This window comes from Trichomycterus rosablanca, chromosome 26 (genome assembly GCF_030014385.1).
Source record: "Trichomycterus rosablanca isolate fTriRos1 chromosome 26, fTriRos1.hap1, whole genome shotgun sequence".
NCBI lineage: Eukaryota > Metazoa > Chordata > Actinopteri > Siluriformes > Trichomycteridae > Trichomycterus > Trichomycterus rosablanca.
In genome coordinates this window covers 4,499,868-4,519,080 of record NC_086013.1, presented here as the reverse complement: position 1 = coordinate 4,519,080, position 19,213 = coordinate 4,499,868, and the positions used below count along the sequence as shown (strand labels likewise).

General features: G+C 45.7%; 1 protein-coding gene across 1 annotated transcript in view; it reads right to left on the bottom strand.

Annotated features, from left to right (window-relative positions):
• Positions 1 to 4,524: 4,524 nt before the first annotated feature.
• LOC134303704 (LHFPL tetraspan subfamily member 7 protein) overlaps positions 4,525 to 19,213 on the bottom strand; it is an 85,838-nt gene continuing 71,149 nt past the window's right edge. The window contains exon 3 of the mRNA XM_062989178.1: positions 4,525 to 4,841. Coding sequence (XP_062845248.1) covers positions 4,615 to 4,841 — 227 coding nt within the window. The 3' untranslated portion in view covers positions 4,525 to 4,614. The remainder of the gene's footprint in view (positions 4,842 to 19,213) is intronic.

The window sequence follows — 19,213 nt, the reverse complement described above, 5'->3', positions numbered from 1 at the left end:
GGTTGGAGGTGGTTTGAATGTTATGGCTGATCAGTGTATTCTCCCATAGGTTCCTACAGGTACTCTGCTTTCCTCTAAATCTCTTTCCACTTAAACATGCTGAAGCTTCTTTAAATTGTCCCTAGTTGTGAGTGAGTATGTGAAGGAGTTGAGCATGATCAAGCTGAAGCTATTGACGATTAATGAATGACGATGGTTTGCATTGTCCAGGCGAAAATGATCGTGCTCATAATAAATTTCTTTTTACTGAGCAATAATTCACAGACACAAAAGATCTTTGTTAAGGAAATGTTTTATTACAAAGAGAAAACGCACAACAGCAAGTCTTGTCTTGGGGTCAAGGGTTAAACAAACAGTTATGAGGAAATATCTCAAAATATAGCTTTTAAAAAGGGGACTGACTTTTTTTTTTAGCATGAACATGATACATGATTATTTACAATCAAAACCACACATGAAAAACAAGCAATATACAGAATCAGTGTTCAGATTTTACATTTTACATTGTTAATAACAAGAGAGGTACTGTGCCTAAGGTTAACAGATTTTAAGCTCATTTTTGGGGACGTCCATAGTACGTGTAGGTGCCGACTTTTTCATGCTTCCTCTCCACTAATGCCGATCCCCGCTCTGATTGAGAAGAACGAAGCTAACCCACACCCCCTCCGACACGTGGGCAGCAGCCGTATGCATTTTTTCACCTGCACTAAGCGAGAGCATGGAGAGACACACCCTGATCAACGCACTCCTTCCCCGCCCTGTGCAGGCGCCATCAATCAGCCAGCAGAGGTCGTAGTTGCTTCAGTTACGAGGAGACCCTATCCGGCTATACGGACGACAGGTCAATCGTTGTTCATGTGGCCGCTCAGCCCAGCCGGATGGCAGAGCTGAGATCCGACACGATACGATGTATTCGAGATCCCAGCTCCGGTGTGGTAGCGTGTGTTTAACCGCTGAGCAGCAGTGTAGGTGCGTTTTAAATTAGCATATGCAATTTTGTCCATTACAAAACTGCTACAATTTAGGGACGGGTATTTAATCTGGTTTCTTTTCATCACCGAGTGTCAGCGCATGCTCAAAAACATGAAACGAATTAAAGAATAAAAGCCTGAAAATAAGGTTAGCGATCACTAAGAAAATCCTATAGCACATTACAAATTAAAGTACTAACAAAAAAACAAGTAGTTCAGGTTCTTTTATTATTATTTTATCCTTTCTCATTTCTCCTCCTAATTTTGGATAAATCCAATCTTCAGTTGCACTTCAGACTCAGGACACTCACACTAGTCATGGAAGGCTACAGGCCACTACAAAGAGCGATACGGAACATGCTGTGCTCCTTGACTGTAGGTGTCACTGTTACAGCAGCAAGGAGACAACCTCAAGTCTGGCCTTCCCTTCACGTAGGGTCTGTCCAAAAACCTAGTGATCTCTCTACTCAGACGCAGAAGGCTGTCCGAATTCTCAGATGCCCTTATTCTAAACGGTAATCTGACTGAATAACGAAGGAGCGTCCGATGCCGATTGCTTAGCGGTGACGGCAATCCCAGCATTTTCGCCATTTATCCAAAGCGACTTACAGTATACAGTCTAAGCAATTGAGGGTTAAGGGCCTTGCTCAAGGGCCCAACAGTGGCAACCTGGCAGTGGTAGGGTTTGAACCAGCAACATTCTACGTACTAGTCCAGAACCTTCTGCTAGGCTACAACTGCCCCTTTTTAAATGTAAATAACGTCATATTGATTTTCAATTTGTATAAGGGTGTACAAGTCAATGGCAGTTTAACCGTTTTTGGTACACGGAGGGAGATGGTAGCTGGCATGCTTGGGGGTCGTGCCACCGCAGCCTATTGCTTTGAATGGCCTGAGGCTAACTGTGACATAATCGCTTCTTATGAGTTTGATGTCTTATTAGAATCCTCTCTACTTAGACAGCTGCCTAGGTAGGTAGTAGGCAGCAAGGCGGCTCACTAGGTTTTCGAACAGACCCCTAGTCATGGGCATCGTCTCTGCTCAGCATATAAGTGTCACTAATGTATGTTGTTTTTACCATCTATGTTCTGTCTTGTTTGCTTGTTTAATTCTGAATAATGTTCTCATTTCAGTTTCATTCCCCTCTTGGTTAAAAAAAAATCTAGTTTGGACAGCTGTGTGACACATCCAGTATCCCCAGTGTGACCTTGCCTGAGTGAAATTCTAAACGATTTACAACTGAACCAACCCCCTTCGAATTAATAACAACCCATGACGCATACAGAAACACACAACACAGTTTACATCTACAAAACAGTATCAGCAGAATTCACCTGATCAAAGGTATCGAAGTCTTTTTAGTCGTGTTAGAAAGGCACAAGTCGGTTTGGGCGGATTGTTTTTTTATTTTATTTTTTAAATCCGAACAAGTATCTTAAAGTTGACCCAAAAAAAACACAGCAGGATTTGGACTTTCCAACATTCATCGCCTGATAAAATGATTAAATGCAACAGGTAAAGGAGACCTGCAAGTAATTCCACAACCTGTTTACGTCATTCCATGGGCTCATAAATCAGTGGTACTGGAAATTCTCCCAGTCTAACAGAACTTTATGAAATTACAGGCCACACAGAATCAAGGTGACTTTGTGAACTCGAGCCAGAAGCTCATCAGTCATTGCAGCTAAGAGACAGTCCAGTCCTATACAAAAGATTAGACATCCCTGATCAAATCTACGTTTTGTTAATGTGACACATGTTAACCTAGTAACTGAAATTAAATTGTTAATGCATTATTTAGTTAAGGTTTATTTTCCTGGGTGCTTACGTATTACGCCACTTAAGCGCCGAGAGCACAAAAAAATTTAACTGTAAATAAAACACCTACAGTCCATAACATTAATAAAAGATTTCAATAATTTGGAGGTCTCTGCCTGCACATAACAGGAAAGGCTTACCGTCCCTCAGATGGCACTGCATTAAAAAACATGTTGCTGTAATGAATACACCGATCAGCCATAACATTAAAAGCATCTCCTGGTTTCTATCAGCTCCACTTACCATTTAGAAGCACTTTGTAGTTCTACAATTACTGACTGTACCCCATCTGTTCCTCTACATACCTTTTTAGCCTGCTTTCACACTGTTCTTCAGTGGACAGGACCACTACAGAGCAGGTATTATTTAGGTGGTGGATCATTCTCAGCACTGCAGTGACACTGACATGGTGGTGGTGTGTTAGTGTGTGTTGTGCTGGTATGAGTGGATCAGACACAGCAATGCTGATGGAGTTTTTAAACACCTCACTGTCACTGCTGGACTGAGAATAGTCCACCAACCAAAAATATCCAGCCAACAGCGCCCCGTGGGCAGCGTCCTGTGACCACCGATGAAGGTCTAGTGGATGACCGACTCAAACAGCAGCAATAGATGAGCGATCGTCAGTGTCGGTGAGTGCTGGGAATGATCCACCACGTAAATAATACCTGTGGGGGTCCTGACCATTGAAGAACAAAGTAAAAAGAGGTTAAAAAAGTATGTAGAGAAACAGATGGACTACAGTCAGTAATTGTAGAACTACAAAGTGCTTCTATATGGTAAGTGTAGAGTGGTTTTATGGATGTTATGACTGATCGTTGTATATATGACAAATAAAGGCATTCTAAATTTCATTTACCTTAAATGTTGGAGGAGATTTTTTTTTAAACAATCTGACCGGACGTTTGGTTGTTCAGGATTTTGTCCATGAAATTGAATGGAGGTCCGTTAAATCGAGGTTCCACTGTATTTCCTGCCCAAAGTTTTTTTTTTTTTAATGGGGGCTTTTTTCCTCCTGATCTTGTACATTGATTATGTATATTTACTCAATGGAAGGTCCAAAGTATGACCTGAAACAAAGACATATAAGGAAAAGTGAGCACATGTTTTAAGAGTTTGGGTCTTTCAGTAATCCAACACAGTTTCAGTAGTTCGGAAAATCAGTGCTTTTATTAGCTGGCCATAGTGCAGCTCGGTGGATTGCTTCATTTAGAAAGGGAGTAAGAGTCTTGGAGTCAAGGAGAGCACCCACGTTAGCCTTTGTTTCATCGGGTGGTCACAATCCATTGTATAAAACAAAGTCTATATAAAACACCAGTTTGTTTAATGAATAAATCATTATTCTGTTCTTATAGACAGGTATCCACAGTGTTGGTTGTCAGCATGGCATCAGGTCAGCCGGAAACATGGCATTTCCACAGAAGGATCCTGGCTGCATGTACTCAGGAGTTCTACAGTACATCCATACTAGATGGATTGTTATTACTCCTGGTTAGTTATATTATTCAATGGTAGATGAAATATTCCATTTGAGGTCCTTTGATGCTCCAGATAATCCCAGATCTTCATCTTCGGGATGGTTGTTCTCCGTTATCTTGAGAGTCTTGCTTAAGACAATCGAATGTCAGTCTTACAGTTTGTCTTTCACTATCAAAAATGATGATGAATGGAAGGTACTTATCAGATAAAGGAAGATAATGCAGCACATCACACAATGAACACAACGGCCCCTCCAAACTGGCAACACCATTATTGTCACCCAACGTTAAAAAATATGGCAGGAAATATTAACAGCTCAGCAGATACGACGCACACGATGGATAGTTTATAAAAGCGTAGGCAGGGGTGTTGGCAAAAGCTGCTCTTTTGGGGCGTACTTGGCAAAGAAGGGCAGAAACAGGGTGAGCATGACGCCCACAATGGCCAGCATGTAGCCCCAGCCTATCTGGCACTCGCCGGCGCGGTAGATATCCGAGTCTCCGCAGAAGGACTTGACCAGATTGGAGTTCAGACCGAAGGGGTAGACCAGCAAACCGGAAGCCATGATGAACACTGGAGAGAAACAGAAAAATAAAGACTTTTGTTTATTACATATACACGACATTATTAAATCCATGTCTTCTAAATTATGTTATTCAACTTATATCAGGAATTGAGAGATGCCTACAAAAGCTTGAGTTTGGTGGAGTTCAGGTGGCACAGCCCACTACTGTTGAGATCCAGTAGTGCTATCTGCCAATCAGGTGTCTACGTGCAGATGATTTGCTATGACTGACCATGTCTGGGGGTGGGGGTGGTGAATATGGAAAACCAAGCCAATTGGCACCATCACCAATCTACCACTGATAAAAACCTTGGTCTGGCCAGTAGAAGAAAGACGCTGCTGAAAATCACACAGATGAAGATGATCACCACTGAGCAGGTGTACAAGATGGCCAGAACTGAAAAGTACCCACTGAACCACAAGTTACGTTACATTAGGCATGTATGAGGCAACCACTCTTCAACATTGAAGGAAGTGTCATGACAGGACTTGTGGAAGGACTTAGAAGGAGAGGAACACCAAGAATCAGCTGGATTGACATCATGATGTGGATTCCATTGGTAGGAGCTAGTCTGCTACGGAACATTATAGAAAGCTGACCCATCAGTGACATGACATGGAAGGAGATCCAGATAGGGAGTCATATTTACACTCTTGTCCTATTTTTGGGTAACAAGTTAGCACCAGAGGCAGAGGACTACTAAAAGCGAAGTGTGTTCCTCCAAACGTATTACAGCTTTTTGTGGAAAACCTGTTAGCCTGCAGCTTTCTTCAGCCAGTGCAAGTGCCATGTATGAGGCAGAGGTTCTGAAATTTGGAGAAAACGAGGGAAATCCAGAAAAAAAAAGATAATTCAAAGATAAAAAAGTGCAACACTACAATAAGTGCTCAGGACATTGCGAGCAATTACGCAGAACAAAAGCCGGATTTAAAATAAACGACATTAATTAACATTATATAATGAAGTTTTACATAATCTGCACTTTTTTTCTAACACAAAGACCCGGAGTTTAGCTCTGTACAGATGGCCCTGTGTTTTATCAGCGGGGGTCTGGCAGTTCAAAGCCTGCCTGATAATAGCCTTCTTTATCAAACTGCTGTTTAGCGAAAGATGCAGTGAAAGACTTCTTGTTGTGTGCCTTATGTGCCTGTAAATTGAAGCCTTGTCTAATATGGTTATATTACAAACACATTACCCACATTTGGGCCTTCCATCCTTAATAAAACAGGGCTTATTTAGGGTGACCATAGTCTTAAAGTGCCAGTTCAGCAAAACGCATTTACATTTACAGCATGTAGCAGACGCCTTTATCCAAAGCGACTTACAATTGAGATATATACTGCAAGCAATTGAGGGTGAAGGGCCTTGCTCAAGGGCCCAACAGTGGCAACCTGGCAGATGGTGGGGCTTGAACCAGTTACCGTCCACTTACTAGTCCTGTACTTTAACCACTGAGCTACCACTGCCCTAGGCAAACGTGCAGCTAAAGGAAAGAGTTGGTCAGGTAAAGACCAGGTAGAACAGAAGATGTTGTTACTGCTGCAGAGGGAGTTTTTGCATTTTATACCATAAAGCATTAAAACAGCTCCAGATCAACGGACTTTGAAAAGTCTTTCCTTGATTCTGAAACACCGTAAACACCGTGAACAACAACAAATGCACGTACTTAGATAGAGGTTATTGTTAACATCGTCATAGCGCCACATTCTGTCGAAATAGCTCTACTGATGAACGCTGAATTGAAAGTAATAAGATTATCTGACGGCATTTGTTAGTCGTCTTGTTCAAAAGTAGCTGTTTAGGTAAAACACACTAGCACACCAGAGCTGAGATTTCGAACACATCGCTTCGAGTCTCAGCTCTGCCATCCGGCCGGGCTGGGTGGCTACATGAACAACGATTGGCTCACACGGACCAGGGTTCCTCATAACTGATCCAGCTACGACCTCTGCTGTCTGACTGATGGTGCCTGCGCAAAGTCAAGGAATGATGCGTTGACCAGGGTGTGGCTCTCCATACACAAAGCTGATCCGCATATGAACTCGCCTCGTGCAGGTCAAAAGATGCAGTCGGTACTGCACACGTGTCGGAGGGGGCGTGTGTCAGTTGCAGCGCTCCTCAGTCAGCAGTGGAGGGTAGCGTAATGCAAGCGTAATGCAATCAGGGTAATTGGATAGGATTAGATTAGGGAGAAAAAAACTACTTTATACACAGTACCATGGTGCCACCAATGACATTAAATACTTTGCCAACCCCCCTCCCTCTCTGAACCAAACCTTTAACCCCGTGCAGGTATCCGTCTGGCCCATCCTGCCAAAATATGGTCACCCTAGCTTAAGACTATCATAAGAGCCTTCACTAATCTGCATTGCTATGCACTCTACTCTGCCTCCCGTTGGTCTAACATTCTTGTCGGTGTAGAAGCATGGTTAGAGCTCTTGACCCGTTTCCCTCTTTGAACCCTGCTGTGATCTTTACTGCTGTTCCAATACTTTATTACCTCGAATGATGGTTTGTTCGACCCCCCCAAGGGACAAAATCTGCATCATTGTAGACTTCTGCAGAACTTGTATCCAAAACAGCAAATAAAAGGCTGATGAATATTTCAGTAAGTGTACACTGAAGCAATAAAACGGTATTAGAATTTCATGGATGCATGGGTAACAATCATGATGATACATTGTGTTGTTTGGTTTTGCCTGTAGTACACAACACAAATTATTGTAGGTGGACGAGTCAGACCAAAGCTTCATCTCAGATCTCACATCTGGATGGTAATATATGAAGACTTTTTGGAATTTTGGGTTGCTCATGACAGCTCTGGTATCTCCCAATTTAGCCTAGCTAATTAGTCTACCACTGCTGGAGACCCAAATATTGACCGAGGAGGGTATATTCGCCTGATACATGCTGATACTCCCCACTTGTTCACCCATTCTCCTCAGTGGAGTTGTGCGTAAGGCCAGTCTCACACATGGAGAGTCACTTGCTGATCTCCGTGTTTCTCAGTGTTTCTGTACAGGTGCCTCAAGCTACTAATCAGGGTCCCTGCACAGCGTCAAAGACCTCTCCACCTCTCCTTTTCAGTCCACCAAGGAAACTGGAGGCCAATTTTGTCTGCCAATTGTGCCTGCTAGAGGGGTGCTCAGACAACCCTCAGAGAGTTCAGAATCCCAGCGCTGGTGTGCTAGCGGAATATCCCGCTTCACCACCTGGGTGCCCAGACAGCAAGCTTCAAATTTAAACTGCACAGGCTAAAAACAATTAAAACGCAGGGCATGCTGCTCAGGTGGCGCAGGAGTAAAAACACACGCTGGAACCAGAGCTGGGATCTCGAATACACCGTATCGAATCTCGGCTCTACCTCCCGGCTAAGGCTGAGCGGCCACATGAACAACGATTGGCCTATTGTTCAGATATGGGCGGGACTAAGCAGGATGGGGTCTCTCTCTCTTGAATAGTGCAATTACGGCCTCTACTGGCTGATTGATGGCGCCTTCACAGAGATGAGAAAAGAATGCTTTCAGGGTGTGTCTCTCCATACACGTCAAAAGTGTAGGTGATAAGATGCATACGGCATGCTGCCCACGTGTCGGAGGTCAATCAGAGCAGGGATTGGCATTGGAGAGGAAGCATGACGCAATCGGGCAATTGGATGTGCTAAAATAAAAAACGCAGGGCATAATTTGGGTACAAATGATCGCAAGCACTCATGAAAGCAATGTTTTACATGTACACTATTTACCATATTCCTTTCGGCAGTAAACACACAAATACTCGAGAGCAAAAGCTCATTTCGTGCATGACAGGCTTGGTTAAGCATGAATCCGTACACCTACATGTTCAAAAGCCTGGCAGGCCTTATTACAGTCTGGCCTATCTTAGGATCCGTCTACAAGGCCAGTGCCATCAGTTAGTCTCCCAGTGAATAAGTATGGCTGCTTACGTGTCTGTGCTGAACGTATCTGGCTGTGCTAGTCTGGACCTCGGACATTGTGCCTTGTCAAAAATGTCAAGATTACTTGCCTTTCAGAGCGGCAGTTGGTGTTAAAACCAAATCCCACTTGGCATTTATTCGTGTGCAGAGTTTAGCTCATGGTCAGGGGTCCACATAAGTTGTTTTGTCCATGTAGTGTACCTTGAAGCTTAGTTCAGCCAATAATAAATCAATAGAGAAGATTTCAAACTACATCCACACGACCTAAGTCAGGCAATGCTTTCTTTTTTTTTCTTTTTTATTTATACATTTTTTCCCATTTTCTCCCAATTTAACGAAGTCAGTTTGTCTTAGCTCCTGGGGGACTCCCGATTGCAGTCGAGGTGAGTATATTGCTGCTCACGCCTCCACCGACCCGCGCGCAGCCCTTAACAGAACCCTTTTTCTTAGGGTCCTTATACGGCGTTTGAAGACTTCACCCACATAGTCCGGTCATCCCGCCCTAGCAGAAACATTAGCCAATCAGTGCCAATTATGCCCGCTAGACGGTGCCCAGCTAACCGCTGGCAACGCCGAGTTTCGAACCGGGGAGTTCAGAATCTCAGCCCTGGTGTGCTAGCGGAATTTCCCGCAGTGAGGTATTCCGAGAGCACACCAGCACTGGGATTCTGGACTCTCCGAGTTTGAATCTAAGCTGTGCTACTGGTCAGCAGGGCGCACCCTAGCAGACAAAATCTGCTGGATGGGAAATGACCACCCTAAAAAAAGGGGCGGGGTCTTCAGTGCTGTGTAAGGACCCTGGTTGGTCGCCCGAAGCCGCCTATACAGAAGTAGAGGAATGCGGAGATCAGCGTGTGACTCTCCATGCTCAAGACTGGCCTCAGGTGGAATCCACTATTTGCCAGTATGGGCAAATTCGAAGTTAGGGAGGGAGCATGTGTCAGGCGAATACACCCCCCTCGGACGCAAGCGGGGTCCCTAAGAGCGGGAGACCAATTATTATTTAGGCTACCCTAAATTAGGAGAAAAATTGAGACCGTCGCCACCAATAAACACCAACAATAGATGGAATTGGGTGTGGATGTCCAAACAGTTGCATACAGCTGTAAAACATCTGGAAAAGCCCCGGAAAGTGCCAAGTCAGGTCCCAAAATCAAGAACTTTGACAAAAGAAAGAACTTCTTTTCCTATTTAGCAGCAGTCGGCTCTAAATGCTGCACTTGCTTGGCAGGTAGAACACTAATAGAGTAGCTTATAGCTTATGGAAATGCAGTTAAAATGCAATTACAGTGGGTTTAGAAGTGCCGTCCTCACAATAGCTCAGAGGCAGTAAAAGCACACTATTAGCGCTAGCGCTCTCTGCCTTCTAGCTTCTCATTCCGACATGGATGGCAGGACTAGGATATGAATGGGTATAAGAGGGCATTGCAGATGGTTATTGCCCATCTGTAACAATTGAAATAATTTTGTAATCGCAAGTTTAATGGTTTAGGAGAGAAGAGAATGAGTCAGGGAAGGCTGATTAGACCTTCACGGGGCTGCACGATGAAAGTGGGGAAATGGAAAATCACAGTTTTTAGTTGTCTGGACCTTGTTGACTTTATATCAAACTCCTGATTCTATTCTTTGACAAACACGTTCTATCAAGCTTCCAGTTTCTACCATGGTTTTCTGATTAAATCCTTCACAAGCTTAGACAGCAAGAGGGTAATGAGGTTTAATTAGCAGACGGAAGCGCTTGACGCCTTGATGCTGCAGCTTATGTTTGATCCTTTGATCTTTTCACACTCAGAAATAAGTTCTGACTGCTAAACTTCATGAAGTTTTGAAGAGAACGAAGTGCTAATAACATTTTTTAATACCGGATACTATTATAACATATAGCGCTGCAGCACCAGTCCAGTTGTAGAATCATTTGATTAGGTTACTTTAGGCTATTAGAAGTTTTAGCATCCAAGGATGGTGTAGCCTGACACACACTCCCACAGTCTTATTCACCCATACTTTGGTGAATTTGCGCGTGAGGCTTCGTGTACGGAGAGCCACGCCCCGATGTCTGCGCTCTTCCAAGGTCCTTACACAGCGTCGATAAATCCACCCCCTTAGTCTGGTCTTTTCCATCCTGCAGACTAGAAGGCAATTTTGTCTGCTGCAGGAATTAGACAATTGTGGCTGCTAGAGAGCGTCCAGTCGACCAGAACCAGAGCTGAGAGTCGAACCCCGAAGCTCAGAATCTTGCCACTAACAGATTATCCCGCTGCACCACCTGGGTGGTGTCCCTTTCATTTTTATAAACTAAATTCCATGCATAAAACATTGTAGCAGCTGTTTGGTTCCTTTAAATGTGATTCAACGACTTTAGTGTGGAGATGCTCACCAAAAAGACCAACTTAGGCACGAGTTACAGAATCATGTCCAACTGCCATGCCATTATGATCCATTGTGCTGGTTCCCTGGTCTCTCATGAAGTCCCATTAAGTGTTAATTCGCTCCAGGTGGAAGTAGGTGTATATAATCATGGCTATCTTCTTTGTTGGCAACCTGCTCTTTCTTTTTAGAAGCTGTGATTTGGGGCTTGTTTTTGGGTTGGGTTTTTGCATGTTGGGTTAATCTCTAATTCTCGCAGGTACGGGCTGCCAACTGGCACTGCCGTGGGGAGGCACGACTGGCCCCATTATACCTCAAAAATGCTTTTTGACCAAACAGGCACTCATAATGTAGTGGAATTCCTTTACACAGTTTTGGAATATTATGTCCATCAAGTGTCCAAATACTTTTGGCCATACAGTGTATCTTGGAGGCCACCCCTCGATATAGTCTAATAACTATAAAGTTGCAGACCAATGGCCATTAATAAATAGTTCAGGGCCTTCATGGACAAACACGTTGGCATGAACACTTGGCAAGGGCCCCTGTGCCATCCCAGGTACAAGCGTTCTCCTAATAACACTGAAGGAGCAGCTGCGGACCGTTTCTAAAACTGCATTACCCACGATTCCCAGGGTGGCTGCAGAGACAGCCGCACAACGGCCTGATTTACCGGTCTGTCTAGAACCGCCTGGCAGACAGGCTAACTATTCCCTAATGAAGCTGGAGTTGATTAGACTGCAGCCGAGTGAGTCTAAGAGGGCCCGGCTTCATTAGATAACAACTTCATTAGCCCGGACTGCTCCTCTGAGTCTCCGGTCATTAAGGTTATATACATCGTCTGTACGCTCAAACTCGATTAGACCCGGGCACGTGAGCGGGCACCGGACAGACGCTGTATGGCCGGATGTACACAGAGAGGGAAAAATAGCAAAGGTGGTGTATGGGGCATGTTGTAACAAGCCCAAAGCAGATGGAGATCACATTGGAAGATTTCAGTCTTTGATGTTCTCGAGACTACGAACCCGGCAATTCCCAAGGTGGCACGCAAGTTCCCCTTTATCCCTGCACACACACACCGATAAAAGTGTGTGCTCCTGGAAGGAAGAAACAACTGTTTGAACATGACTACAAGTGTTGTAGTATTTATCTCGCGTGATCTGCATACCAGCTTTGCTCACTCTGGAGACGCTACACACACTCGTCCTGAACTCCACAGGCCCTTCGGCAGGTCCTGCGACAGCCTATCTAGAGAAATATATCTGGCATTTAGACATGCAGACTTTCAGAAAGCGAGGATACATAATATATAAATAAAACCATCTTAACCATAGAGATCATCAGTTTTGCGGCATTGCGGTAGGTCCACCTTGGCTGGAATTGCTGGACGCAATGACGCCAATCCATCCTGGTGCCTCGGTCATCCTCCTCTCACTGACGCCTCTATCACATCTGTATTTGGATGCCTGACTGGGTCCACCTCGCCTGGAATTGCTGGACGCAATGGCTCCAATCCTCCTGGTGCCTCAGCCATCCTCCTCTCACTGACGCCTCTATCACGTCTGTACTTGGATGCCTGACTGGGTCCACGTTGCCTGGAATTGCTGGACGCAATGACGCCAACTATCCTGGTGCCTCAGCCATCCTCCTCTCTGTGACGCCTCTATCACGTCTGTACTTAGATGCCCGACCGTCCGATAGCTCCACTAGGGATTCGAACTCTGGATTCCAGCAACAGTAGGCTAGCTCAGTTGATCTCTGTGACCACCTGAGTGCCCCACTTTAGAGATTGATTTCATAGCATAGCATAGCATCCAGGTTGTGCAGGTGGTGCTATCAACCGATCGGGTGTCTAAACAGACATGATTGGCATATCCGGTGTCAAATCAGGTATGCGGACCAGACTGATCGGCTCTGGTGGCCCCAAAGTACAGAGGCAGCCGTCCGGGCTTTTTTATTCCAAAACGAGATATATCTGGTTCCCATTTGCAGTCTAGCTCCCCCTGCTGCTGACTTCTCTACACTGGCCAGCTGCAGAACTTTAAATATTCCATAACTGGAGTCACTGGGTTAAGTCTTAGAGTCGAAAAGGGGCAAGGCTGACATGTATGATACAAGCGCACTTGAGGATCACTTCTTTTCACCTGTCAATGCAGCAGGAAGATACTGGACTAGTAATCAGAAGGTAGACGGGTTAAGTCCCACCACCAAGACGCCACTGTTAGGCACCTGAGCAAGGTCCCTAACCCTCAGTTGCTTGAATTGTAAGTCGCTTTGGATAAGCGACTTCCCTAAAGACACGCAGACAATCATGTGTCTGTGTAGGCATCCAGTCGGCTGATAGCAGAGCAGAGATTCACACTCAAGAGCTTGAGATCTCAGCACTAGATGGCCACCTTATGAAGTCTGAACATAACAATACTATAACATAACTGGCAGGAATCGTTTGACTATCAGGGACAGTCGGGTACATCGAACCTTGCAAGTGTTGCCTCCTGGGTACTCCCAACTCTCTGAATCACCGAGTGAAGCTCCTGGATTGGACTTCGCCTCATTTGTTAGTCACTTTAACTGAAATGAAAGTGCCTGCCGAACAAATAAATGCGAACGTAAACAACCCAAGACACGAGACAAATCGATCCCGGTGACCGAAATATCAGTTCCTGGCAACATCATAGCAACCCCAAGCAAAAAAACAGCCAAAAGCCACAGCCCGAACAGCCCAGAGACGGCGGCGAGAACATCAAATAATGAATGCAATATCTCTAAAAGTCAAATAAATCTTGATTTGTGGGGCAGGGTTCTCATTCGTCCCCGTCCAAGTCCCAGTGCATTTTTTCCTTGTCAGTGCTGAAAAAACGTTTGACATACAGCATATGCTGAGGGACCTCCAGAAATATTATTTAATTACAGCCTCGGAATGGCGGTCGTACATCAAAAAAGCCTTTTTTTTTATTTTGGTCCTCGGCGAGCGTGGATCGTTCGCCCCTCTCTTCCTATCTGCTTGATTAGCTAACAGATGCTTGTTGCGCTGAAGTGACAGGTGTTTCCCGCTTCCCTCGGAAGGAGGACAGAATTTCGATGTTGCGCTGCACGAAACAAAACAGTAAGATGTTTCTAGACGATTCCATTCAGATCCTCAAGAAGTGGTTTAACGTTGATCACAGAGTTCCGACAAATTACGGCTAGGGTCTGGGTAGGTCCGGCGCCTCCCAGAATCACGCTTTGAAATGCTGACGGGGTTATGTGTATGCAACACAACCTGGTCAGTACTTGTAAAAGAAATCAGCATTTTTAATCACTTTGTCTTTCTGAGGTCTATGATTATGGTAAAGAAGGATGAAGCTAGTTTTACAATTTGTATTTTTTCACGCCAGCCCACTACCGATGGAATCCAGGGTTCGAATCCCTAGCTGTGCTATCGGACGGTCAGTCATCTACATACATGCATGATTGGCTATGTATGAGGGGCTGGTGGAGGCCAAGGGTATGTGGCTGCATCGCGCCCAGTAATTCAGTGGAAACCGGATCCACCATGACCAGACCAGGACCATTATTTTAGTCTCTTAGCAGCTTTGACGTGCACACAGCGGGATTAAAGCTGGACATAAGTGAATATGGCTTGGCGCTTGATTTATTGAGCTTCCGCGATTTATCTGGAATTTGATGGCTTAATTGATTCTTGCTCTGCGGAGAGTTTTTACCATAATGATAGACCTCAGAAAGACCTCAGTAATTAACAATGCTGATTCTCCGATTTCTTTTACAAGTACTGACCAGGTTATGTGTTGCATAAGAATGAAGATAGTCTTACAATTCATATTTTTTCACTCGGCGCTAGATTACGCCAGCCCACTACCGATGGAATCCAGGGTTCGAATCCTCAGCTGTGCTATCGGACATTCAGTCATCTACATAAAGACCCACCGAACCACCGTGACCCTACCAGGATAAAACGATAGTAAAATTGGCACTCACTCACTTTCTTAACCTCTTATCCAAATTAGGGTCGCGTGGCGGGGGGTTGGTGCTGGAGCCTATCCCAGCTTTTCAATGCGCAAGGCACACAGTAACACCCTGGACGGGGCACCAGTCCATCACAGGGGAGACACACCCACACACACAAACCCAATCACCTATAGGGCAATCCACTGTCTCCAATTAACCTGACTGCATGTTTTCGGACTGTGGGAGGAAACCGGAGCTCCTGGAGGAAACCCACGCAGACACGGGGAGAACATGCAAACTCTGCACAGAAAGGACCCGGACCGCCCCGCCTGGGGATCGAACCCAGGACCTTCTTGCTGTGAGGCGACAGTGCTACCCACCGAGCCACCATGCAGATGACCGATGGAATCCAGGGTTCGAATCCCCAGCTGTGCTATCGGACGGTCAGTCATCAGTGGAAAACGAACCGACCGTGACCCTTCCTGGATAAAGCGATAGTAAAACTAGGCACTCACTCACTTTCTTAACCTCTTATCCAAATTAGGGACTTGCTGTGAGGCGACATTGCTACCCACTGAGCCATCGTGCCGCCCTCTACAACTAGGCAATGAAATTACAAATAAAATAAATATTTTTTTCCTTGTTTTAGTTTTACAGCAGCGGGATTAAAGCCGGACTGAGTGAACACGGCCCGGCGCCTGATTTATCGAGCTCCCTGAACTATCCGGAGTGAAATTACTGCACGCTTATCGGAATATGACAGAAGACGTAGCGCCGTTAACCGGCTTCGGGGGTTCGCTCGGACGCTGCGCATTTGTCTCCGTGTCGGCGGCAATCTTTCACCGTAATTGCTTACATTTCCACGTGACGCTTCACGTTTTAATGCCTCTAATTCGTTTAGATGTCGGAGCAGGCGCTCACCCTCGGCGCGGGATGATCTAAATGAGAAAAGATGCCGCCGACATTTGCAGATTTTGAGTTCTGAGGTCCAACAGCTGCCTCGGCGGTTTGCGATACTGCGCGGTAACCTGTTAACAGAACGTTGCTCTGATGAGTGTGTGTGTGTGCGCGTTTGAGAAAGGGAACTCATTCACGGCGTATCTGAGCTTGCTCCGCTCAGCTGTGTGTGCATCTCTATCTGTAATGCTTTCCGACAGAAAAATAGACCCCACGCTTCACTGCGCTAATGTTTCCGCTCAGGTTCGGACTTGGTCCGACGTCTCTGACAAACGACACTACGGGTGCCAACCTCAAACTCTTGGCGTCCTACAGCTGGCAGAGTCTGCATTTCTTCAGACATTTTCAATGGAAGTTCAATGGACATCTAGTTTTAAAACGGGCGTTAATATGGGGTGGTGGGGGTTGCGTCCCAACCTCTCCATCTTGGCGTCTAGTCAACTCAAGTCAGGTCAAATGTATTTGTATAGCGCTTTCTATGATAGACGTCAAGCTGAGGGCGACTCCCTTAAAATGACAGGAGGAAAAGGTGGCTGGGTGGGTAGCACAGCAAGAAGGCCCTTGGTTCCATTCCCAGATGGGGCAGTTTGGGCAGTTTACATGTTCATCCCGTGTCTGTGTGGGTTTCCTCCGGGTGCTCCGGTTTCCTCCTACGGTCCAAAGACGTGCATTCAGGTTAATTGGATGCCCTGTAATGAACTGGCGACCTGTCTGGGGTGTTTCCTACATTTCGCCTGGTGAACTGTACCCGCAGCCACCCTGAAATGGGTGGCGCTGGGGTTAAACAGACTGAATGAATGTATTACATTGCATACTATAGATTTAGGTGGTTTATCCCATTCAGATTCAATGGCTTCATCAAGCTATATAGAACACTTTTATGGAACAGTAACCAGACGTCCGACAAGCTTACCGTCAGGCGTTCGCATCCTTCTGGACATATGGCGTGTATCTAAACTCGTTTGGCGTCTCCGTCCGTGTTCGCATAGATCGAACCCGCTCGCTTCCACTCCGTATATAAAAGCAGGTGGCAGAAGTGCGCTTGAACGCATGAATACACCGATGTACGCGTGGTGGAGGTGGCGAGAGGAATTAATTTCTCCCGGCTTCCAGCGGAGCCGCTGTAATGAAGGCCAGCGGTAGCAAAGGAAACGGCCTTGAAATAAATAAGGCGTTCATACGTTATGAATGGGACTCGACGGAACATTTGTGTGTGTGTGTGTGTGTGTGTGTGTGTAGCGGCTGCTTGTTTGTGTGAGGTCACTCCCTAAACTGTAGTCACAGTGTTTGAGGGTATTGGACGTTTAAGAGTATGTTATAAAAACAAAATCGGGTGTGGAGGGTAAATGGAGACTCATATCAGGCCAAACGATTTAGAGTTGGAACGGCGCCAACACCTCAATCATTAAAAAAATGAATGTAAGTGAATGGAGCAAAAAATGGGTACAAAAACGGGCGTGGCAGGTGAATGGAGGCTCGTTTCCAAAAGCTCTATACAAGCAGCGGTGTCATCAACAGGCCGGACGATTTACAGTCGGAACAGTGTTGATACCTCAAATTTTAAAAATAAATAGTAGTAAATGGGGCAAAAAAATGGGCGTGGCAGGTGAACGGAGGCTCGTATCCAAAAGCTCTATCTGTACAAGCCCACTACCGCTGGGATCCAGGGTTTGAATCCCCAACTGTGCTATTAGGGATGTCATGCAGTCATGTGTCAGGCGAAACAGCCAATCGTGATGGCGCAGACACCCGGCTGGTCCCACTGGTGGGGATTCGAACCCTGGGTCCCATTTGCAGCTGCGCCATCTGAGCGCACAGTCAAGCTATTACAAGAGAGCTTGTGCATTATTAATGGGAAACAGACACACCCTACAGTCCTCTGTTCTTTTAATGAGTCCACACACGCACACACACACGTCTGACGTCCAATGTGTGTGCTTGATGTTATTTGTGTACCGACAAAGTTTTTATCTGTGTTTTAAGTGTGTGTGTGTGTGTGTGTGAGTGTGACTGGCGCAGGGTATAATTCCTTGTCATGTTTGATCCCATGCTGCCGGCAGAGGAACAACATTCCCCCCACGGTGAAGAATAGGCGAGGAAATGATAGGTGTGATGATAGGGGTCACGGAAAGGAGAATCTATCACACACACACACACACACACATGCCTGTTTAATGTCAGCCTGCTGTAATTTGATGTCACAGCGTCCTCTGATTATAAGCGCGCCTGTTTCGGGAGGCGTCGTGGCAGCTGTGCACCCGGCGACCTGCGCCGCGGTCCGATCTCTGAGAACCGATGCCATTATGAACTATCAGGACGGTGCGGGCGTGCGGACCTAATGGGGCTTTTATCTGCCAACCAGGTGTGTGTATGTGTGTGTGTGTGTGCTAAAGTGCTCTTTTATGAGAGTGAGTGCAGAAATTACAGCACTTATAGCAAAAATAACAGAACGCTTACAGAACGACTCCCCTGGAAGTACATGTTTACCGATAGATCATTCACACAAAAACATTTAAGGTGGAATTAAGGCGGCCTTAAGTACTGTTTTTAGAAACACACACACACACACACACAATTAGTCTCAAATTACGCTAGCACACTAGTGCTGGGATCTAGGGTTCGAATCCCCTGAGTTTACACACAGACACGATTAGATGCGTCTGGTTTGGGGAGTGCCCGAGGCCCCGAGACGGACTGGCACTCTGTTCGCAGTGTGTTGGGGCCTAGTGGCCAAGATACCACTGTTGCCACTGTTGGGTCCTTGAGCAAGGCCATAAAACCTTAGGCAATATGCTGTCACTGTGGCCAGTGATTCTTAGAAAGCAAGAGTTGGTAGACATGAAAATGAATGAATGACCACTGAAGATTCAAACCTTGGATACACCATTGCCAGAAAAACTGGTACAACAGGGGGCTCTAGCGGCTGGTGGTGGCTCCATAATGTTATGGGGTTGCAATGTGTGCCCACTTAGTCAAGAGTATTTGTGATGTACTCTACACCAATCTTGTCAACTCATGCCTTTATGGACCCTGCTAGAACAGGATAGACCCTTTCATAAACTGTTGAGGTCAAATTTGGCCGGCTCATATTGACTTACTCCTCAGGACTCAAGGAAGATCAGCATCAAGGCTTTTTTCTGTACCCGCGGCCCACCCAAGTCTGGGGCAAA